Below are 24,918 nucleotides of genomic sequence, written 5' to 3'. Positions count from 1 at the left end.
AGTGGGCATTTTCCAGAAATGCAAGCTCTTGCACAGCGTGCTGCTTAACACAGTGAATACATCTCTCATCCCCTTTTGCTCTATAGGATACATGCATTTACATAACTGTTGTGAGATTATGTAATGACTAATCGCAGATTTAACATACAGCCTTATCACACCTGGGCCTTAACTCAAACTAGCATCTCACATGAGCGAAAATGTCTTCAATTCATAGTTCTTAATGAAATCGAAGATATTGATCTGATGCAAAACCAGAACCTTATATATTCTACCAGAAACTCATCTGTTCTTATAGTAGATGTAACAAATTAACTAGTCAAATGACACTAAAATAAGGAAATATAACACAGTTCCAAAGGAAAGCACTTAGCTTTGACTCCATAGGACATATGATCTGTGGTTATGCCTTCAGGGATTGAGGACTGAGATTTCAATCTTTGAAAGCTCAGCCACAGCTGCATTGTTGGGAACTGCAGGCCAGTAAAGACAAAGCTTTTAGGAATAACACTGCCTCATTTGCTGTCAACTGTGTCAAGCGTACCTGCTTGCAGCCACATGGTCAGCTTGGATTTGTAAGGAAGGACAGTACAGCCAGCACGAGAGGAAGCCTGGTATGAAGACCAACAATAGACAGAGAGCAAGGAACAAGTACAATTTACAATTCCCTTGAAACAAACTGGAGCACTGATATTTGCCCACTTCTCTCATAGGTTGCCAATATTTGTAAAGTGTTAAAATTCACCAGACCAGAAACTCAATTCTCCAGCAGCTGCGAGTTAAGCAACGTTAGGTTCCTCTCCGAGTACTGAAATAGAGTAGTAGTCTCCTTTTCCAGCAGGAAAATCCCTTTCATCTTCTTTTTTTAATGAAAGTTAAAGATGGTATGAGAGAATAGAAGAGATACCACAAGGCACATCTCTCTGGTCTCTCACTCTCAAGCTTTCAGCTGGTAATCACTCTCAGGATAATTCTGGTGACACTGGCAAGGCTGTGCACGTTGTTCATAAATTATATCCCACAACATGACCTCATTTCCTACCTTAATGCAACGTAGAAACATCCCAAGGATGACACATTATTTTATTCAGGAGGCTGAAAGTGGAATCAGGGCAGGAAGAGTTACCATTCGCAGCAGCTCTAGCACCTCATCCTCAGTTCAGGTAAGAACGTACCATATGGATTTTTGTGTAAAAGTTTGTACAGTAAGTCAAAGAGGAAGCAACTTTAGAGAGTTACAATGATAAAATTAAGTGGGAAGAAGTGATTACTGTGGTTCCTATTCTTGCAAGTTAACCGCAATTTTTACTTTTCTCTTTAGTGGGCTAAGAAAGCAGATAGAGGATAATATTGTAACAGCAATTAACCCAAGAAGTGGGCCACCCCTACCTTGAAATCCAGACAGTGTTGCAAGAAATACCAGACCTTAAGTGTCTCTGAGCAGTTGTCTCTCAAGATCACACTTCCTTTCTCAGTTGTTTTTTTCTACGCTGTCATTACAGGAAAGCACCTGGACAGCAGACAAGCAGGGGAAGCCGCGTGCACAGCGAGCCTGGCGAAGCCGAGGCCTGCCCTGAGCACGCGACTGGCAGAGCTCACAACGGCAACGCTTACAGCTACATCAAAATTTGCCAGAGCGGGTGTTCAGACAAGACCAAATGAAGCAACAGTTGCCAACAGCACAAAATATCGAGGCAGAAAAACAAATGGAAAACATACTTCCCCTTAATTTTCAATTAGGCTCCTCTTAGGGCTTGTAAACAGATAGATAACTTCTGATGCAAGCAGCAAAACATTCTTCAAAAGACAGATTATATTTTATTGCCAGCACCCCTTAAAAAGCGCCTCACTTACCCCACTTGCCAAATAGGGATGAAACATCCTTTGACTTACGGTGAGAAAGCCACAACAAACCAAAAACCTCTCACCTGCCCCTTTCTTGCCCATCACTGCTCTCTCCCTTCCGTGGTCACCCCAGCTACCAGCGAGCACACAGCATTTTCCCTCAGAAACACCCGAGAGAGAAAAAAAATAACAGCACTGCCCTGTGTGACAGCTACCTCGTTAGAAAATAAAGCCAGAAGTCGGGGGAAGGAGCGGGAAGCTTACCTACTTAGCTTTTGGTAGGCGCCTCCGCACAAGGGTACGTATAGAGGATTTGGACTCTGCCAAGGTGAGAACCTCTCCAAGGCCGAGGCCGCCGGTACCGAGGCCCGAAAGGAGAGGGGAGGGGAGGGGAGGGGAGGGGAGGGCCGGCCGGCCGGCCGGCCCGCCCCAACCAGCCCGGCACTCGCAGCCGGCTCGGCACCCGGCGGGGCCGGCCCCGGGGCCCCCGCCCCGGGGGGGGCGCCGCTGCCGCGCACCGCCCCTCGCCCAGTGCGCCGGAGGCCAGGCCCGGGCCGGCGCCCAGCCGCGCCGTGCAGGGCCCGCGGGCGGGCTGTGAGCGGCCGGGGGCGCGGGGCTGCGCGGCGGACGCCGGCAGGTGGGAGGGATCAGCCGCAAAATGGCGGCGGCCGAGCCCCTCAGCCGGAGGGAGAAGCCCTCCGCGGCGGCGGCGGCGGCGGCGGCGGCGGGCGGGAAGGAGGGAGGGCGGCCCGGGCGCGGCGTGTCCCCGCCGCGTCCTTTACCCCGAGGGCTTCTCCCGCTCTCGGGAGCCGCCTTCCCTGGCGGGAGCGGAGCAAGCTCCCGCCGCCTCCGGCTTCTCCCCGGGGCGGACCGAGCTCCTTGCCGCCACCTGCCCTCGGCCGGGCCCGGGCCCAGGCCCCCGGGCCCGGTCCGGCGGCGAGGCGCTGCCTCTCCGCGGGGGTGAGGAGGCTCAGGGCAGAGCCTCCACTCACACGTGGGGCAACCACGGCCCCCCGGCTTCAGCAGAGGCCAGCGCGGGGCTCACCGGCGCTTATCTGCCCGAGCCAGGGCTGCCGCCCTCCGCTCGCCCTGGGCCGATAGCGGGGCTGGCTCCCAGCCTTTCCCCCCCGCGGCGAGGGCAACCCCGATCCCTCCAGTTCCTGCACTCATTCCAACTTCTTTTTTAGCAGTTTAGAGCGCTCAGAAACAAAACCTGAAACAGAATGCCATGTTTTCTGCATGGCATCGGTTCCCCAAGGCTGGTCAGACAGTCAGTGATTTCCCCAGTAAAAACTAAACGCTGGTAATAGGCAAAGGTTTTCTTGCTGAAAAAGAGGATGGGAGTTTCTCGTGGCTTCCCGTTTTTAATGCAATTGAGGAGACAGCAGTTGGGGCCACCCATTTTCTAGGACCTAAGCCCAATACTGCTGCCACATAGAGAGCAAGTGTAAAATTCTGTCTATTGTATACTTTCTCCATAGTTTATTTGACCCAGATCGGCTTGTCTTACTTGTTAAGTGTGGCAGACGCATGGCAATAGGCGTCCTAACTGGAGTAAGTGAGCCTTCCTGGCAGACGTGATGCCATCCAGAGTCTGCGTGCTCAAGTGGTTTCCCCCTCCAAACTGGGAACTTCAAGTAAAGAAAGAACCGTTCCTCTTCCCCTTTCATGTAACCTCCAAAGGAGACCAAAACAGAGGGGAAGGGAGATCTGTCTCAACCAAAAAAGTTGTATGCGATTGACAATTTATGAAGTGCTGTCTCAGATATGATCTAATAAACACATAGTAAGTTCAGTTTACAAGGTCTACTATGAAAATGCTTACAGGAACCTTACCAGAAACAAATTGGATACTATGTAGTAAGAGCAGTGATGTCAGTAGTAACAACAAAAGTAGCAGGTAAGGGAATTAAATGAGAGGCCAGGAAAGGGTTAAGAAAAATCCCATAAAGAACACAGGGATAGAAACCTGTGGGGATAAAATATCACTGCTGAAAACTTTTAGAAGGTACTGTATTGCTGATATTGTATGTCTGCATTCATTCTAATTTAAAGGTACTGATGCTTAATGAGTTAATTTTTGTGTTGCTGCATTAAAAATGTATACACCTAATACAGACCCCAACTGACATTTAGCAGCAATGCTGATGCAGAAGTCAGTACCTGGCTCCCCTCTGCCTCTCATCCCCATCCCTATACTGGGCCAACACAGCCCAGCCGAAAGACCACTGAGGGGGTTGTACCAAAGCTGTGCCAGCAAATGTACATTTACTGCTGCTAGGAGGTGGTACAGCCTGTTGGGTAACACTCACCTACTGTAACATTAGGGTGAGACTTTTTGATGCAAACACTAATAAAGAAGACTCTTCTGTTAATTTATTCAGTGTTAAAGTTTCTCTGTTTGGCACCTGACAAAGGCCACCTTGAAACTGATTTGGATTAGGTTTCAGAAGTACAGTATAATGGGATCTTTCAGATTTTTGGCTTTTCTGCCTTGCACTCTTCCCTATAGTAATGACATGTCTTGGAGTGACACTCTCTGGGGAGTAGCAAGGGAGGCAAACCAGGCCGTATTAAGAAATCTTGGTAAGAATTTATGCCTTCCCTTCTCTTGAACTTCTTTCTTCCTCTTAAAAAGATCACTAGTGATTCAGCATTTAATGAAGTATTTAAAACATGATCATCCTTCAGTGCATTATTTTACAAGAGCATAAATTTGGCTGGATAAGCCACTCATTGATTGCTATTGATATCCACCAACCAACAGCATGATTTTCCAGGGGATGAGCAGTTATGGGAGAGAGGACTGTATTCTCATCTGTATTCTCATCTCAGCTCTAGCATGGACACACTCCTAAATCAGGAAAGCGCACTTGACTCAAGTCTTGTGTTTTCTTTTGGGGAACGCCAAGGAAGGGAAATACGCAAAAGTATGAAATTGTAGTACCAAAGGCACATGGTGAGATCAAAATTAGAAAAATACAGTAAAATTCTATTTAGAATTTAGATAAATTATTTAAAGAAAGTTGTGTGAATTATAGCTGCTGTCTAAGAAAAAATTAGGTCAAATTATATGCACGGAAATAAATAATTAGGACTTAATACAGCACATTTCCTCTTGAAGATTTTAATTCTTTTTAAACATATATAAGCAGCCTAGCAACTATCTGTTATTCACACGCAGCCATTTGTGAGATGGACAGAGAAGAAAATAGAGTTTGACCCCATACCTTGTTAAGAAACATAAAAACTTTATTAACCAGACTGTACCACCAAAACAGCACCATGAGTAACTAAAACACTGGATTACAGGACCAGTTCTCCACTTGGTTGGGAACTGTTAGGAACACAGTTTGTTAGTATCTTTTGACCTGGATAATTAGTAATGATAACTTAATGTTGGAGTCAAGAACTCTTTCTAATGCAGTACTGAATATGCAGGATACTCCTGCATCTTCCCAAAGACTGTACCAAGACCTGCTTCCCAGAACAGCAAAGGACAGTTACCTTCTCACTGTTCCACACCTCCTCCCTGCTCCCCCAATACTTAATTAAAGCTCTGTAGACTTTTTCTTTGAGCCATATGTTCTTCTCTGGCCTTGAACGTACCTTTGTTTTGGGTGGAGCCTCTCTGTTTTCCAGCACCCTGGGCTTATAACAGAGTTTACTTTCCTTTTCCTTTTAAGATCTTCGTAAACTAAGGGTGACAGTCATGGACACCAGATCTCATGGAGTTTCACCCAACCCATAGAAATATCAAAAAGCTGCCCTGCATTAATTAAAAAAACCCCAACATTTGGACTAGCAATGACCACAGCTGTAATAGTGTGACTAATGTACAGGAGAGGCAAATTTTTTGTCTATAAACTACTGAGAGGACAGATTTATACAGTCCGTCAGCTCTTGATCACAGCTATCCTCCACCACTGGCAGCTGAACTTTGGCAGTTTAACTGTAGATCACAGAAAACACCATTACTGGTATTGCAAAGCCAAACTTTCCAATAGCTACTAAATAAACATAACACTGAAAGTTGTCCCCAAAATCGTAATTTGATCCTCGTGAGCATTCCCATACCACCCATTACATAATCATGAACTGCTTTCCCCCTTGATTTTTTGTTCTGTTTTCACTCAAATTAGATGTTTCCATCCATTTATGCACCATTAAAGTAGTCAACTGAGTATATGGGACAGACAGGTCCTGCTTTTTTATCTGGACAACAGCTCAGCCGGTGAAAAGCAGCTGGAGCAACCATTACAGGAGTCATCCTGCTGACCTGTGGCTTTCATCATACTCATTTACGTATGACAATTACACGTACACGGGCTGGCCTCACACAGGAGCTGCAAGAGGCTTAACTCTCTCAGGCTTCAGATAATTTAGCTTTTAAGATCTAGCAGTGACCACAAGCAAACATATTTTTCAAAGGCATACAACTGAGCCAATTTGGACAGGTTTTCAGAGGATCACAAATGTATCTTTGTGCTTGATGTGAAGGCTATTATGCTGGTAAGCTGCAAGCACTTATTGCAAAGCCTGAAATGCTGGAGTATTCTGAAGAAAAGCCCTCAAGAATTTAGTGTAAGCGAGTACATTTCTCCAGTTTGTTTCTGAAAATACTAAAAGTAACGGTGTTATTTTCTAGAAAGAGTCAAAGACCTAGCATGGAAGTTGTAGCCAAATCATTAGGGTGTGGTGATAACTGAAAGTCAACACTGCCTTATAACAGGAAGCGTCAAGTGAGCTTCAAAGCAGCACTATTGATTGAAAATGTAGCCCCAACATCTCTCTAAATAATCTCCCAGTAGGGTATTACAAAAAAGTGACTTTTCTAAGAATAGACAGAAATAATACAGAGGATGAGCAGACAGCAAGAATGTTGGCAAATGCATCAGGATGTAATCTGTCTGGAAATCTACAGGTATAATCTCAGTGCGATTTCCAGACACCTGTGCACCTAATTTTCAACACCATGGAAAAATCTAAATATCTTACCAACACAGTAATTACAACAATGGGTGGAGATACTAGCACTTCTTAGGTAATCTCGTTATATTCAATTACGGGAAAAATACTTACTCAATGCTCCTTGGTTATTGACAACGAGCCAAATTTTATGTGAAAATTTGAGTTATGCCTACAGACAACACAGCACTGTAACTCTAGTACTGGAAGAAGTACTGTTCTCATACTGCTCGTTGCTTAACAAGTAAATGGCCGATATAATGCACAAGGCAGGGACCTGTGCTCAACCTCAATTTTCTTAGCTGACTCCATCTGAAAAATGCATGTCTAACTTTGGTTACCTAAAAATGTAGTTCAGAATCCAGCAAGTTTGTTGGCTTCTAATGTCTGCTCTCTTGCAGTTGTGCGTGGGATATTCAGGAAGAACGTGAAGTGCTTATCTGTATCTAGATGTGTCTGATCACTTACACTGACTCACATGGTTACCGGAAAATAAACTATAGCTTACAATATACCTATGTTTGATGAGGCAGTTAAGCAACAAGGGAAGCCTGAGGAAAATTAACCTGTAGACAGGCAATAGACCCGTGGATTTCTTCTCTGGAGGGGAGTGTCAAAGGGAAAAAGCACTTAACAGTCCCATGAAATAATTTCCCAGACTTCTGAGGCTTAAATACCATGAAAAATCCAACATCTGTGTCCCTGCGAGCAATCTAACCCAGAGGCTGGGAGAATGCCTAGCCAGATGCTGTTCTCCATAAGCTTGAAGCTTGTTAATGCAGAAATGATGAGGGTTGCACTGGATGTTTACATTCACTTTGATTACCTTGGAACACTTCTGTAAAACATCTTCCTTCTCAAGAAAGTTATTTATCTGCTCATCTACAATTTCACAGTAGTACCCCTCATTATCTGTATTGGTTATGAGAACTTAATTGGAATTTTTAGTATAGTATCTTTTGTAAGACAATGTCTATGTTCAAGCTGGTTTGGCAAAGTCCAGCTTTACTGTACCGTACACTTCCACTTTGTTCTGTGGCTGAGATGAGGGCATGTGCTACAAGTATGTCACAGAGCTGTAGGTACAATTATAGTCTTCAAAATACTGTATCTGCCAAAAGAAAATACATGAAGCTAATACAGTCAGCTTGCAGAAAGTCAAACTAAAACTTCAGCAATAATGATGTATGTTCAGGTCTGTTGAAGTGGACTGTTCTCATAAGAAAGCACAGTAAACATCATGCATGGTGAAATTCACCTCTAAACCAAAAAGTATAGAAAAAAGTTTCAAACTAGATTGCACTGAAATCATTGAGATTCAGAATAGCCCCATATGTTTTCAATACTATGAGATTTTTTTCTGAAATTGCTTTCAACAGAGACAAAACAGTGTTGCAGAGACCTCCTGAATGTATAAATTCCATTATTGGTGCTAGGGTATCGATCTCTTACTTGGCTCAGCAAAAACGTAAGTTTGCTGAAGTCAAATACAAATACTCAAAGATGACTTAACAAGGTAACCAGCCTGACTGGGGCGAGGGGGGGTGGGGGGGTGGGGAACACAGGCAAAAGTCAAACAAAGAAATCACTATTTTAAAATAGTGGTTTCAAATGTTTTATCTGGAAAATTATTATCAAGTCTTGTCCATTTACCTCATATTAAGGTTAGAGCTGTATCTACTATACGTAGGCATTTAAAATATTTTTTTACATTTTCACATACCCACATGACTAACAGTATGTGATAAAATTATTAAGAACAGGTCATGACAGGTACAGCTCTTTCTTGAGCCAAGAACACCCATTCATTCATTTTGACATAAGCAGCTTGTTACTTACATGTTCTTAATACTGCTCAGTCACTGTAAGACTACTCAAAGTCAGCCCAATTCCTCCAAAATTAAAAAAAAAAAAAGAAAAAAGGAAGAGCTATCCATATTGCATACAAGTTAGTAAATACTGCCTTGCTCAGGAAAACCATCTTAAAGCAAGCTGCACTGATTAAATAAGCAGTTTCTGATGTGTGATCTGCTGCACCTGTTGCTTATTCAGCAAGCAACTGATTAGTAAAGAAACCCAAACAAATAAACAAAAAAAAACCCCAAAAGAAACAAACAAACCACAAAACCAGTTTTGGCATCACAAATTAAAGGCTTTGGAAACAGTTTCAGAATATGACCCAAATCTCTGTAAACTCTCTCCACTTACTAAGTTTCCATTTGTGATCACATCGTATCCCACTTTTTTTCAAGCCACTATTTATCACTTACATGAACAGAGTTTAAACTGTTAACGGTTATATTTGTTATCCAACAAATGTATTGATTGCAGTGTATTGTCTCCTTTGGCAGAAATCCAGTAGTTTTTTGTTCATTTATTTCTTCTTCATTTCACCACTGCAATAGCATTCAATCCTTTCTGTTACTTTGTCTCAGGAGTGTATTAATATACCCTTTTCTTCCTGAGTTCTTCTGCATAAAGCTACTGTACCTATAATTTTTTCATACTTCTCCCTCTGTAACCTACAGGTTCTTCCTTGACATTTTCTCTTCCTCATATCTTTTCCTGATTATGTTCAGCAATTCGGCATTTCATTTAAATTCACGGCCAATCCTTTAATCTCATGTGGATTGCCAGACTGACTGTGTTTTCTATTTCTTTGACACACAATACAAAGGAGTTTCTTTCTTCTGTTATATATTTGAGTAAATATTGGTTTTTAAGACTGCAATATTGTCAGAGTGGCTTTCTTACAGCTATGTGTTACTTCCACTTGACATTTTCAATAAAAAAGGTATTTTGTGTCAATTCTTACCTTCTTCTCCAGCTGTAGTTACACTTCGTTAAAGACTTTATTTGTTTAGGTCTAATGGCATGCTGCTTTTGGTTGAACTGAAACAGAGCGGAGTCAGACGCGTTATTCTGTTGCATCATTTTTATGCCAATACTGGAACTTTACTCGCCTAAGAGTTGTGTAACTGCACGGAGGAACAGGCCGTATACGTCCGGAGCGCACACGCTGCTGTACCAACAGCAAAACGGCGCGTGGTGTTCCTAAAACGATGAACTATACGTCGCTGTACGCTCATAACCAAAACCATACAATCAAAATTGTCGATAGTTGAATACTAGGGCCACAGCTTATGAACTGCTTCCCATACAAGCAATGAAATAGTAGGGAAACATCTGTAATTGCCGTAATTCCCAAGTTTTGGCGTTGACGTTAAAGGCGCTCTCCTGGCCGGGCAGCAAAGCAGAATTAAGCAAAGCAGCCAAAAGTGCCACCTAGTGCCCTCCTGGTGCAACATGCCACCCTCGCCCTCCCGGCTGGGAAGCAGCCACTGGACAACGAGACTCAAGCAGCTCCCGAAGGAGTCGGGGATTCAAAGTGGGAAGAGGAAGAAAAGGCCATCGATCCGTCGGCAAGCTGCCGGAGCTTGCCTTCTGCCCGCCGCGGTAGTGAGCGAGCGAAGGTGGTTTTGAAACGAGCTTCTGCCTCTGAGTCAGCGCTCGCAGCCCTGCGCCCACACCCGCGGCTCCGCAAGGATGCCTTCGGCCCGCTGCAGGCAGGGACCATGCCCCCGGCTGCAGGGAAGCCCTCACTTCGCCCATTTGCTTCAGCAGGGCTTGGCGAACTAGGCCGTTTGGCCTCATAATTGTCAGCTGCTGCGGAAGCTAGAGCCTTTCATAAAAATAAGTAATTTTCTATACGAAAAGGGGTGGGGGGAGATAAAAGCCGGTTTAAAAGAATAATAAAACAAGGCAGCTCTAGAAATAAGTGTTGAAAATAAAATTCCCTGGTAATGGTTGCAGGGAAGGTCCTCGCTGTTAATTGACTGTCTAACATGCTCTTCCATAATGTATCGAGCCTCTGCTTGCCTCAAATGCAAAGTTTGGATAACTTGGAGGACACAAAGCTTCTCTTGCATCAGAGGCAGAGTATTTCTTAGCACAAAGAGAAATTCTTAGGCTGGAGGTGCATCATACCCATTCCCACCCGCTTAGTTAGAAACAAACACAGATGTACAAGGTTTCTCATTTTTCTGGGGCAAGCTTGGACTTGGACTTACAGTAGACATGTTTGCAGCTAAAAGGTGGATTTACAATTCGCACGCCCTCCCCACTATACAAGTGGCCGGTACATGTATGAGAAGGAGGAATGAAGGTCCTGGCATAGAGGACATGTGGCAATTCTCTTAAAGCACACAGAGGGATTTTTGTTTTTAAATCAGCAATAATCTGCAGCAAACATACCAACCCCACAGTTGATAGGTGTTTGGATGAAGGTGCAGTAGCAGTCCCGCAGGCACAGTTGAGGAGAATAAACTATATTTAGGGGAAATGAACAGGATATCTGTATGTTTCCAAACAAAGGTTCCTGGGTTTCACAAGTAACCCAAGCTCCTGGCCAAATAGCAGAAGTGAAAGTTTCTGTTTAAATAGGGAGGGAAAAAAGCCCTCAACAGAAGGATTTGAGCAGTCTGCAGCAAGGGCTGGTGTTCAGGCAGCACAGAAAGCACTAAGGGGCTCTGCAGTCTCTGACAAGCAGCGCAATGGACGTTATTAACGAGGTATGCTAGTTCCAGTATCAACATACATATGACAGAGGCTGGGTTTCAAGCCCAGACTTCCACCCATAGCCTTTACCTTGTCCCTTCACAAGCGCTCCGAGTACTTCAGCTGCCTTTTGCTTTCACGGCTTGGGAGTGCTCGGCCTCCAGCCGCCGGTAACTCTGAATATACTCAAATTTCTGCTAGAATGGAGGACAGGAAAGACTCATTTTCACATGCTTACTTTAAGTCAGGTAGGATGTGAGATAAAGAACTACCTCAACACCCATCTTTGCGTGAACACAAAAGCATTTTCAGAAAGGAATTGGTAATGCGCCTTATTGGGTACAGTGTTCGTACAAGCTTGGAGCCAAACAATTGTGCACACAAGTAAATGTAAAATGTAGCCAAAGCGGTCCCCTTTGGGAAGAGAATGGTTTTGAAAAGGGATTTGCACAGTGATAAAGCCGTGTCCTGGCTGCAGGGAGGGATCAGTGGTTCCTGTTTGGGCGAGAGGAAGGGTGAACAGCAACCAACAGCCCCTCCGTCCTCAGCCCCTCTGCCTGCCTTTACCTTAGAGGTGCTTAAGCAGAGAGTTCTGCTGTACTCTAGCAAAAAATATCAATAACAAGAATAGTCCCATATTCAAAATGAGAAAGGTTTTTATGCAGGCTAAACCCTAGCGTTCTTGAAGAGATAACTTTTTTATTGAGGAAGAAAAAAAGAATGGTAAAACCAGAGGAAAAATTATGAAAATTAAAAAGTGCCCTATTGTAGTGGAGTAGAAAGTTTGACAATATCGTATGGACAGCATTGATGATAGATTTCTGTTTTATATTTTGAATGTAGCTTCTGCTTCTTCTTCTATATCTTAAGCCATAAATACATGCTTTAAGATTGAAGTAGTGATTATCTGAACTGACGTTTTTGTTCAATAGACAGGTTGATGTTGGACACAGGTAGCATTAGCAGCAGCCATCCAATTTATTATCTGTGTTTTAATCAAAGTATTTTTGTGTAAGTAATCCTTTCCTCAGAATTATTTCTGTACCTGGACTGCTGTTGAAATTTTTAGATAGGTTAAGATCTTGATTGCCAATGCAGGCTCATAACTGTTTTCAAATGATTGTGTCCTAATTCTATTGAAAGGAGCATCCCTGGATATCAAAACTTTAACATATAAATACCTGTTTCCATTATCTATGAAAGAGCAGAATAAACCAGTAGGTTTGGGGTTTTTTTTTTAAATGTAACAATTGAAAAATCCACTACAGAAGGAATCCGTTACGCAGTCTTTCCCAGAGATTTTTGACCATTGAAAGTTTAACCCAACAGAGATATTGTCTTTTCCATTAAGCTGCCACCTTACAGCCTTTGGGGGCTGTAAGATAGACAACAAGCAGTTTTGCCTCCTTTTGGGAAGTGATAGCAGGGCTGCTTACCATGGGTCTGCTACACAACAAGAGTGCACTTACGTTCCTAGGATGCAAATGACTGTTCTAACGAAGCTTGTATTGGGAGATTTCCTCTGCACAAGAAAGGCAATGGCAGGGAGTTGTCAGATGAGTATCTTCCGAGACTTATGGCAGCAGTAATTAATTCTTAGAGGAATGCTTTCAGGAGTTACAGAAAAGACAAGTTATTATTGATGAAGTCAAGTACATCATCCTACAATGCGAAACACTCATTCTGCTCAGAGGTGTCTTTATAAGACCTGTACATTAGTCAGTGGAAGTAATCCATGTGTTCAGAGGCTTTTACTAGCTCACGTTAGAAACAGAAATTTGTATTGCTTTTTATTCCCAGCGCTGCTGCAATACCTACAGTGTGGAGACGAAGTGCCATTCTGTTTACTTCTACGCTTCACCAAAGATTTTGATTAGCAGTCTGTATTTGTGTAAATGCACGTAGACCAAGCAGCACAGTTACCCCAAAGGCATAACAACCAGCAGGGTACAGAAAAGGTTACTGAGGCCCTCGTGTGCTCTGCACAATTTTTGCTGTGCTATAACTGAAAGGGGGAGTGGAGCCCAGGCACAGCTCTGTTTGTAGATAGTAGTTAATGTGTATGGGGAGAAACATTTTTGCTTACGAAAAAAAATTATTTGATTTTAAAGTTGGCATGCCCCTGTACGCATCAGACCCTCACCACTTGGAAGAGTAAGTATGAACTTTTTAGGAGGATTACAGAGTCTCCTATTCAACAAGTGAAAAGGATGAGCTCTTTTGAAAGTGTAAACCACACAGTTTCATTATGTATAAAATAAAAAGTATAGGACCTCTAAGAGTGTAACAGAAAATGAAACTTGGAATCAAGCTTACGTCATGTTACGTATTTGGGTAATTCTCAGAGAACCATAAGACAGCAGAAACAGCTGTTAAGAATTGCTCATTATACTTGCTGTTAGCCAGAGAAAAACAAATCCTGAAGGCTCTTGATCTATTTCGTTAGTTACCCTAAATAATACATTAATTGCTGTACAGAGCTGTATGGGCCAATATTTAGCCCCCAAATCGATAATTGGCTAGGACCAATTTACTATTTTCAGTGCGAAATGGAGTCAGACTAGGTGAGAGGGCAGAAGGGAGCAGCCTGTGCGTCTGAGCCAGGAAGGTCATTGGAAATTGTTGAACCATGATCAAAGGAGTTCGGTATTTTTGTGTGTGCCACGTGCAACATGTGAGCCTTCCTGCAACTGCAGGGAGCAGTCAGAACTGTTTTACAGTGTTGTCTGTGGGTTTATTTTAAAGCAACAACATTTTCTGAGTTAAATGGAGGAAGGACTATGTTGTGGTTATGACTAGGTCACAGCATGCTCAGTTCAGTTTCCTCTTCCCGAAGTCAAGCAAGTAATTTAATTTCTTGAAAACCAGAAAGAACCATGTTTCCTTTGGCAAAACATGAGATAGACAGTCCTACTAGCTGATCATTAGATTCATACCTCCACATTCTCGTTCAAGGCTACTGCCACTAAGATCTGCAAAGGTCTCTCAGCCTGCTGAGCCAGCTCCTTCACAGCGCACAAACTCCCAGCTGCCGCCCTCCGTCATGGCTCTTCTATTTACGTAGCCTGGGCACCTGGACCGCCGGGCTTGTAGGCTACATCTGAGCCATGAGCGTCCTGTGGCCTTTTAAGAAAGTCGAGGTCTCTGTTCCAGTCGGTCTGTAAAATGAAAGTATCAACAAGCAGTCCCCACAGACGTCAAGGGATCCACCACCTGTGTAAGAGGAAACCTGCTGCTTAAGTCTTTGCAAGATGGATGAGTTACAGCATAGAGCTTTTTAGCTCGGGGTTTTAAATGACATTTCTAAATTCTGAGGAGAAGGTGGAAGTGCAGCCTGAACTTCAGCCTCCTTCGGACTTCCATCAAAGGTCCTTTCTGTGATGAACCCAGTCCAAATTACCTGAAAAGGTTAACATCCGAGATCAAGAACAGGGCTCCAAAGTCAAAAGGAAGGTTTCATTTGTTTGATATTCTCTGGCAGCCTTCTGCCTAGTGAGTGGAGATAAGAGGAACAAAAATCTGTGCTTACCTAGAGTGATTTTCCATGTCACCTCCCCGCGGCAAGTGCCTAGCCTGCCTTGCCAAGAGCCAATGCTCATAGCTCACACAACAGCCATCTACAAGCACGGCGATGCTGACCGCAGGTTTTCAATCATTCTTTATCCTAAACTAAACTCATTATTTCTCCTTATCTGCAGGTGTCTAATCTTCACTGTACAGCGGCCCAAAGTCCTCTGAGCATTACTGCCCTGCTGCTGCGCAACGGCAGGCAGGAGGGGAGGAGAACGACCTGCCCCAGCTCCCGCCAGACTCACTGTCAACGCTCCTGCCAAGCCCGACGTGTGTTTCTGTCAAGGAAGCAACCATGGTTGCTCTCAACGTAACAGTCTGCACCACCAGTTAAATAAAAGTAAAATTTATTTGGCATAGGACAGAAAAATAAAGAGAACAAAACCACATACAAAATAAATGTTGAGCAAAAAAAATATTCACAGAACTATATTAATATTTTATAAAAAGCTCAAACTTTAAGCATCTGATAAAAACATGTTACATTCTGCTCAGCCTATGTTTTAAGTTATGTTTCCCTCTCTTTCATAGTCTTGTGTGGCTTTGGAAGCCCAAATTTAGAGGTCTTCCTTTGCATGCATTGCTTTACACTAAAGAACCTTTATCACAGACAAACTATATTTCAAAATGGCAACGTACTGAAGGGTTACTCCCTTTTTTAAGACATGCGGTTTCCATTTTTTTCTTTTAGTCTGCCTACCTACCTGCCACGTACTCACTCACTGAAAACATTATACATGTGCCCTGCTTCTGCTGAGTAACTCCAACACTCCCCTTTTTGCCAATGCTCCATGTTTACATTTTAACTGAATGGTCCAGCCACTTCCACCTTATAGGCTGCAAGATCCCTGTTTTCTCCCAATGTACATGAAGAACCATTCCACAAACTAGCTACACTTAATGTGTTACCAGGTATCTTAGGTAAGAGATTCTCCGTATTTTCTGGTGAATACCATTTGAAAGATTAAAGTTCATACAATATATATTATACAGAGTCAATGTACCGCCATAACAGGTTATTTGCACCTGACTGTGAGACAACGATGTTCACACTATTGTGATGTGGTATTACATACATGCACGTTTTATATTATAATTTGTACTCTAGTATTGATAGCAACATTCAGCCACTTGGTTTTTATTTCCTTGAGCAATCTTCTCCTTTCCAGCATCCTGCAGCTGAGAGGCCCTATCTAGGTCTCTTGACATTTGACATTCTGCTGGAAATAATCCCAGTTTGATCATTCAACTCTATTCTTTGCTTCCAAGGCAAAAAGTACCCTTTCTATTTCCATACTTCTGCACATAAAACTGTTGTGTTACAATATATGTGAAGCACGACAGCAGTTTAGTTCCCTCATCCTCTGCTCCAGCAAAGACCTACTTCTACAAGTGACATGTAAACAGTTGTTGTTGCAAGGAGAAACTACTGTACAGTTTTTTAAGTGACAATTTAAGGAACTTCTTTAATAGTTCAGTCTCGCAGAAAAAAATAAAGTCATTCTTATGATTTTTTTAGTGTTGGGAAATGCTGGCTTCTAAACAAGAACTTTGCGACCTTACTGAAGTAGTTCATTTACAGAAATACATGCTTCCTGAATCACAAGCTGAGTTTCCTTTAACAACTCTGAACATTAATCACTGTGACCTCTACTCCCAATGGCTGGTGCAGAAAGTCATAACAGACATAACATGTGCTTTTCTTCCAAAAATATGGAGCAGAACTTATTGTCACATGGTACAAAAGTTATTCCCACTTTATTTACTGACTTGAATGAAACAAAAATGAACATCTGTGGCCACTGTCACACAATGCGAGTCTTAGTGATGACATAAAAAGGTAGTTTGAGGTCTGAAGGTTTACAATACAATGCCATTGAAACAAACCCAGTAAATCTTCTGTGCAAGCAGTGAATCAAACTTAGTCCTCTAATAACCTCTGCAACCACACTGAACTCAGCCGGGCTGTATGGACAGCAGCGTGAGACACTGGTTTTGGGAAAGGGTTAAATTTCCAGAGCGATACCAACAACTGATTGTGAGGCTAACCAGTGCCTGCTTACACCTCACCTAAAGACTGATCCAATAGTCTCTCTGTACACTGAGCTCAATCTGAAGTTAGCAGACTGAGCACATTGCAACAGCAGGACTTGGCTCGAACGCTGTATAATGCTACTGTCAGCACTATTTACATTTGGACTTAGAAGAGCAACACCTATTCATTTTTCTAGTGAGACAGAAAAGTTGACTAAAAGAGTCATAAGGCACCATTGATTCAATCTGTTTTGTATTCTTCTTTTTAACACTACATAGTGAAATAAATACTTTAATACTGATCTTATTGTAAATAGCTACTGATATATGAAGCAATATATTGAATGATAAAATGCTGCATTGTTCTGGAATATATCTAGGGACTTTTATAGCAAAAGATATAAATAGTAAGTTGTTGTTAGGTGAAAAAATACCTCTTTCTGCATTGTTAAGCTATTTTACATATATGCCAAACATCCATTCTGAAGAGGTTTCTATAGTACAAAGAAGTGCTAAAACCCAAGCAGCTCAGGTTTCTTGGCTTGTTGACTGAGGCCCTTTTACACAGCACATTTTAAAGTGAGACTGAAGCTGGTTTGCCAAGTCTTTGGTAGTGGTCCAGAATTTCTAGTCAGAAAACCTTGCTCGAAACATCAAATACAGGGTATTTTGAATGATGCAGGGAGTTGGCAGAACAATGTGCAGCATTTTCATTGACTTACTCAAAGTAAAACAGTCATGCTGGAAGCAGGTAAGTTACAAAAAAGGTATAGTTTCTGGAGGTTTGTTTTGTGGGTTTTTTTTTGGCTGCATAGCTATTTGGATATTAACAAGGATTTGACAGGTCAAGGTACTGAAAATATTGTATTCTTAAATTCAAAATGTTGTTCCTTAGAAAGTTATTAAGTGCTTCAGTTTAAAAACATGAATACAATAATTTATCCTTTAAGTTACTATCCTAAAAATCTTATTTGGACTCCTATTCACATAATAATATCCCAAAGAGACGGGCACTTTAAGTGACATCCATAAAATACATATACAAATTCAGTATTGTGCTAGGTCTGATCCCAAGGTGCACCTGTCACATGGAGGTCCCACTAATATCTGTTTAAGAAACCCTTACAGCCACGATCCTGCAATTAGATGTAGATACATCCCTGCGCCTGCGCATTTAATTGCAGGTTCAAGACCATAAATAGTAACTTAATATAGGTCATTAGATATAAAAATGTAAAAAACAGGTACGTAATCAAATGCTATCACAGCTAACAAGATTTTGTAAACAAACACTGAAAAGGCCAAATTAAATCTGATCTGGCCAAATCCAACTCTGTCTCATCCCCTTCACTGTGGCTGTCCAGGCTGTCAGGCAGAAAGGGGATCTGCCCCTCCCCGCCGACTGACAGAGCAAAAAGCCCTACACACAAACGCTTCAATGGGGTCCAGACTCTCTTCGGCTAAATTCCATAGATTTTCAAGGACTGACTTCATTCAAGCCGCAGAGTGTACTTAGGATCATGTCTCCCACGCTAGAGAAACATTTTCTTAACCTACATCACTAGTTTTTGGTTTGGTTTAGTTTTTGGTGGGGTTTTTTCTGAGCATGGCTGCTGATACAGGCTTGATACAGGGATCCCAAGGAGTATGTTGAAGAAACAGAAACTGTTGAAGAGACAGGAGAAATTTTTCAGAGCTAACCTTCAGATGCCAAATTAACAAAGAGCTATCATTCAGCAATATTTCAAATCCAGAATTATAATCTTCCTCTAATTTCCAAAGGCACTTTATATGCATTTAGAACCATTTGTAAAATGCACTCATACAATTAACTCTTTTCTCATATACAAAATTCAAAAGCCATTAAACATATTAACCAATCGTCACAACGTTAGAATAGTTTACTCTCTCTTCTATTAATGTAAGCCTTGCAGCTCTATGCAGAGATTCCTTTCAACAAAGTTTGAAAGGACAGGCTTCATGGTAAACTCAGAAGGCCAAATCTTCCCATTTCTCTTGAACCAGTGCAGACAGCAAATTTTGGAGCTGATGCTCCCACTTGAACGCACAAACCCTGGACCTCCCTCACTACATCAAAGGGCCTTCACTTACGCGCATTTTTTACCTCAGCTGCTCTACCGTAACGCAGGTCAAATACAGTCTCTCTGAGACTTGTGACCTAAGCCCCGCGAAGATTTTTAAGTCAAACCCCATGATTTAATTGTACCAAAGAAACAACTGGAAAGCAGTCTGTGGAGCACTGATGTTAGCAATGCTTTATGGAAGGAGCCTGCAGCTACAATAATTGCTGCATTTCACCAAGACTACTTTCTGAGGAGTCTTCACATGTAGTCTCATGTAGACGGCATTACAATAATCCGGGACACGGATGACTGTGGGTTGGTCCACATCAGAGTAGGAAAGAATTAGGTGACTAAAAGCGTAACACTATTAAAAAACAAGGGAAGAGGGATAAAAAAAGAAGGTATTTTTACGCTGCTGAATTCTTCACTTCTGCTTTTCTTTGAAAGACTCTCTGCAGATAAAAGGAAGGCCAGACACAATCCATCCTTGGGGCGGGATGTGCTATCTACTGTTTAAAATAGGATTTGCTTGGCTAAGCTGAAGTGAAAAGGTTTAGGATGAACTCTTGGTCACCATGTAGTAGGTTTGTGGCTTGCAGAAGCAGATGGGCCAAGTTAGGCATGCAAAGAAGGATCCAGGGGACTCTTGGCTACACGGTTTTCTCCAGCAACTGTTTTTTAAACAGAAAATAGATTGTACTTTATCATTCAAATAATACAGCCACTGTACCCAAAGTGAATGAAACAGCTTTGTTCCAGCTCTCATTAAATTCAAAGCCACACCTCCCATGGAGCTCTCAAGAGGACAGGACTGGACACAGTAAGCATGATGCACGTATGTTATGCATGGTCCACAAAATGCCTTTCATGAAAGCCTGCGGTATAAGCAAATAAAATTTATAGCTTTGAGCAACTATAGTTCATAAGCTGCATCTATTACTTCTGTAATAGAGACTGAAGTTTGTTCCAGCTGACAAGCCAAAAGTGGAAACAAAGCAAAACAGACAACTTTCCAATGATGTGGACAGGAGAGCTGACTTGAAGGAAACTGGAAAACAGACATCGCCCAAGGATGGGCCAGAACCCATTTCACCTTGGTATAGGTGGAAGCGGGGGGGCACCTCTTTCTTTTCGGACAGAGCCACCTAAAAGAGAAAGAAAGTTTTTTGTGTCACTTCTCCTGGTTTCTTTGAAAGTGGGAGTTTACATCTAAGCCATTAATTAAGTAACTGGTGTAGACCTACTCATTTTTTTTGCCTAGCCATTTTACTAAAAAATCTTTGTAGAGTTTCCAGTTAGTTTATTAAACAACATCAGAACTTCAAACAGTGTAAAAAAAGATTTTAACTAATGCCATCCCCAAATGTCTGGAAAGCATATGCATTTTAGTCCTTTGTCCCCTTTTCAAAACACATTGATGGCTCTTGCTAGCCTTACTATTTTATGTGAACACATACCTTCTCAGTGCTACTTGCAACACATGCAAATTTCAATGAAAGTGGCAAGCTCTAAATACAGTAACATTTCAAAGCTCTTCACGTTTTTCCCAATATGAGGATTTTCATTGCAAACTCATGAAAGGAAACATAAAAAAATGCATATATTACTTTGCCTTTCTTCATGGAGTAATACGAATGGGATGAAAGCTAACAGGGCAAAGTGAAGGATCAGAGACTAACAGGAATTTCTGCTCCAAACCAAAACCTCATCATTTGGAAACAGGAGAGAGAGAGAAACATCTGAGTGTACAGATGATTACAGTATAACTATGAGCCACCGATGTCACTGGTTGTGAAAGAAGTAAATTGATCCTTGGGTGTATCAGGCCAAATACCACTAATGAAGATAGGAAACATTCATACTGCTGTAGAAGACATGGTTGAGGCCTGAACTGGAACAGCATGTTACACTGATTGGAAAAGACAAAATCAAACTGAAGTGTATCCAGAAGCAACCCTCGTGATCAGAGAACATAGCTTGGAAGAAGAGCATAGTACATCCCTATTTAATCAGCCCAGCAAAATGAAAGCCAAGAGGAGGATACAACTGTTGCCTTAAAAAATATTAGGGGCTTAACACACCAAGGAGTAAGGGTAACTGAACTCAAGGATGTTAGCACAAGAATGAGTTGTGCATGAATTTGGGAATTCATGGGAAGATGGGAAATGAGGAGGAAGTCCTAGCAGCTTTTGTGATTCTGGCTGCCTGTAGCAGAAGGGTTGACTATATAATGGCAGATGTGGTCTCTTACATGTTCCAACTTAAAACCCAGATGATTACTCCCTCAAATACAAGTTTAAGAGGGCTTGTGCCTGCAAACCTGCATTCAGCTTTTCCTGTGTGGTGGAGAAGGGTGACCAGGCTGTTAGTCTGAGAAGTTTTGAAACCTCAGCACCCAGTCTCTTCCCCATCCACATTGTTTTTAGGATGATATGCGGAAATTCCAACAGCAGAGGTGGAACAAACTTACCTCTACTTTCATTTCTTGCTAGTTTACTGGGATAACTCCTGTTCACAGGTACATATGGCTCTGGAGGTGGCAAATCAGATATCGGATGAAAAGAAAATCTGCTTTCCCATTCATCTGAAAAAAATCCCATGCAATTTACTCCTTAGTTTTGTGACACAGATTCAGGAAAGTAAATTGACATTAACATTATGTTTAATACATGTTTTATATTGCAAAACGCTTACATAGCTGAGTATTGAACCAGCATCCTATTGGGAAGTCAGGGAAGAAAATGCTTTATGTTAGTTTGAGAATGAAAATCCTTGTTAACTTTAGCTGATCACTTAGCCAATTTAACGAAAAATCACAGATCAGGAAAATGGCCATAATTCCACAGAATTAAGTGCTATGTTCCCTTCCATGTATAACAGAACTGCTTTTTTAACATACACACGCATACACATATATATGTGTTACTAGAAATGCATAGTGTCTCCTACTTCAGAACAGTATTTTATTCCTGGGTATAGAATTTTCTGATATTCATACTTCATTGATATACGGAGCTCAAAAGCATCATTAAAAGCACACTGACCTATAAGCGGTGGTTTTTCTTTCTTAATTTTTATATGGGAAAAAGAAAATTTGGGGCCATTATGATAAAATGTACGATGACAGAGAAACCTGTATGTAACTAGTGTAAAAAATGGAAAAATACATCAGTTGAAACTATATCTCTTGAGAGTAAAGGGGCACTATTGATGTACTTACTGAGTCTATAGGATTGCAAAGACTAAAGCAAGCTGATCTGTTTCTTCATTGAAATAATAAGAAATGTTTACGGAGCTCTGTTCTGCACTGGAATTTGGGGGCCCAAGGAAGAAAGTGTGGACTATCTTAAACTTTGTCATTTCTTCACTTGGTTGCTTAAGGACTTTGCAACCATAACTTTCTTGCAATATTGTTATATTTTATTGCATAATGTAATGAACAGCTGAGTAACTTTTGCCCAGCAGTTGTACATGTGGTTATTTGCTGGTCCAGTTTTTCTATGTTTACTCCCAATGGTTGCAATTAGAAACCCGTGTGTAAAGGTGCAGGTTCTGAACCCCGCAAATGACTTCTGTAGGAAAAAATGCGTCTGTGACCCACCTGCCTTATCTGATGTGTAAAGATACTTCAAAAGCATGAGTTACAGTTTTATTTTCTGCTTGTTTTTTCTAACCTTATAAATGTCAGAAATAACCAGTTCTGGCCTCCCATAATTAGCTGAAAGAATTATCTGTCCTTTGCAAATAGAAAACAATTAAAAAGAAAAGCATGGTGAATCTTGAAAACGCAGCAATCTTACACCTCACCTTTTCAATAAACACTAGCAAAAAGAGAAATACTTGACATTTTCAACAGCGTTCTGACAATCTCTTCCCTCACCTGTTTTTCAGCTTTCAGCTTTTGAGCGATCATCTAACTTGTTGTGACTTCCAAAGAGTCTTAGTGTAGCTATGGTTTGAATTTGTACTAGAGTCAGAACAATCCCCTTAGGCCTTTTTTCTGTATTGTAGCAAAGCAAAGCATGGTAAATACCTTTCCTTTTTTCAGGCTATTTTTCAAAGGGTTATTCTGCAGACTGTATGGACGACTTTGCAGTTCTGCTCTACATATTTACTCTGTTCTTACTTGGCAGGGTTAGTTGAGACCCAAATGACACTTCTGTTGGTCAGAAATCAAAGGTCTGCACTAGAAACAAACCCTCTATCCCAAACCTTTTTTGACGTATTAAGGCCAAAAGCCGCTACACGGTCTCTGTCAAAGGCAAACAACTAAGAGGATGGCTTACCATCACCTGGATCCTGGAAGCCGTTTCTGACAGCTGATGAAGGTGGTGGTGGTGGCGGCGGTGCCGCCGAGCCCGGCCGGTCAGGGGGAAGCGGCGGTCGTGGTCCACCTCTCTGGTTGTCCAGCCCTGCCCGGGAGGGCAGCTGGGGAGCAGCGGGCAAAGCCCGTGAAGTGCTTCCATTCCTGCTTATGGGAGGAGGTGGAGGGAGCGGACCTGGAGCAAGACAAGACGCAAGCACACAAACACCGTTTGCACCAGGGGTTATTCTGCCGGTGGTAAGCCGCTGCCTGTGTCCCACAGCCTCCTGCTAACAAACTGGAGAGGGTGGGCTGGCTTGGGACCCTCAGCCCTGAGGGGGAATTGCCCTCAGCACCCACTTTCCTGCTCTCCGGGGCTCTCTAGGGAGTTGGTGCTGATTTGAAGAGTAGAGATCGGGGGAGCAGAAATACACCTCAGGGCCCATATTCCTACTTCCCTCAGCTACAGAGGCCTCTGTAGAGTGCTGGTTCCTGAAGCCATTTTTAAACCACTCTAAATTACATTGGCCACAACGAGCAGAAGTTACAGCTGGAATTCAGGGTACTGTGGAGGTCCAAACTGTAGCCCACTTCCTTTCCATGTACCATTGCAAGGCAAGAGGACATGTGCTAGAAGAGCTCTGCTACCCTCAGAGGCTCTTCGTCCATCGGAGTGGTCCCCTCTGGGTGTCACAGCCAGGGTCTGTGGTGGTGCACAGGGGAATTCAGCCCAGGACTAGCAGTGTTAAGCAGCATGGCATCAGCTCGCTCATTTATAAACATGTGCGCTGTACGCCAGGTTTTTCGGTAGCTGCTCCCGCTAAACTGGAAACAGACCTCACACGTAGACTGGCATTCCTAGTGTCCGTGTATCTGAGTAACTGGCGTGGTGACATGACAGGTCAAATATGAAGGCACAGCCCATGTAACACTGGACCAGGGTTGCCCTGAGGGCAGGGGAAGGGCGCTTCTCTGAGAGGAGCCAGTCAATAAAGGCAAGCAAGCTGCTGCTGCCAAAGAGAGAGGTACCCATGGTTAGGACATGAGGAGATGAAGCAGAGGGTGTGGAGGGCTATGCCTGTTCAAAGGTCTCACTACCTCTGTTTGGCACAGTTGGGCAACTGACAATTATGTTCATTTTTATGAAATGCTTCCTTGTCCTGATGAAATCTAGCTACAGACATGCATTTAGAAAAAGGGAGCAGCAGATATTTTGTCTCCAGCAACAAGCACTGAAACATGCTTCAAGAAAAATGCTGTGCTTTGTGGGCGTTCTCCCCCCCCCCCCTTTTTTTTTCCCTTCCTTTTTAAATAAATTTTTACTAAAGTTTGCCTTCAGGGAATGGTTTCTAAGAATGAGAAGCATTTAGCAACTTTCAGAATAGTTTTGCTTGCTCTCTCTCTCTCAACCTACCTAAACCCCATCATCTGTATTGAACCGCTGCAGAACAGGAGTATTTACATTTATAATTTATTGCTACCATTCCTTCTACTTATTAAGCCCGCAGAAAGGTAGTGCAGATTCGTTCAAACCATCTGCCTCAGAAAAGAGCCAAC

General features: G+C 42.5%; 2 protein-coding genes across 7 annotated transcripts in view; both read right to left on the bottom strand.

The window, feature by feature from the left end:
* GPR155 (G protein-coupled receptor 155) overlaps positions 1 to 20,169 on the bottom strand; it is a 49,176-nt gene extending 29,007 nt beyond the window's left edge. For 3 of the 6 annotated variants that reach the window (XM_049829270.1, XM_049829704.1, XM_049829799.1), the window contains exon 1: positions 2,110 to 2,231. The gene's annotated coding sequence lies outside the window, so the exon portion shown is untranslated. Of the gene's footprint in view, positions 1 to 2,109; positions 2,232 to 11,460; positions 11,480 to 20,151 lie in introns of those variants that run through there. The other 3 variants (XM_049829621.1, XM_049829454.1, XM_049829361.1) reach the window with 3 other exon arrangements.
* WIPF1 (WAS/WASL interacting protein family member 1) overlaps positions 15,271 to 24,918 on the bottom strand; it is a 49,755-nt gene continuing 40,107 nt past the window's right edge. The window contains 4 exon segments of the mRNA XM_049830419.1: positions 15,271 to 19,729; positions 20,152 to 20,203; positions 21,529 to 21,642; positions 23,345 to 23,557. Coding sequence (XP_049686376.1) covers positions 19,612 to 19,729; positions 20,152 to 20,203; positions 21,529 to 21,642; positions 23,345 to 23,557 — 497 coding nt within the window. The 3' untranslated portion in view covers positions 15,271 to 19,611.

Source organism: Accipiter gentilis, chromosome 1 (genome assembly GCF_929443795.1).
Source record: "Accipiter gentilis chromosome 1, bAccGen1.1, whole genome shotgun sequence".
Taxonomy (NCBI): Eukaryota; Metazoa; Chordata; class Aves; order Accipitriformes; family Accipitridae; genus Astur; species Astur gentilis.
Note: the sequence above shows the minus strand (reverse complement) of the source record. Positions and strands in the feature narration are given on the sequence as shown.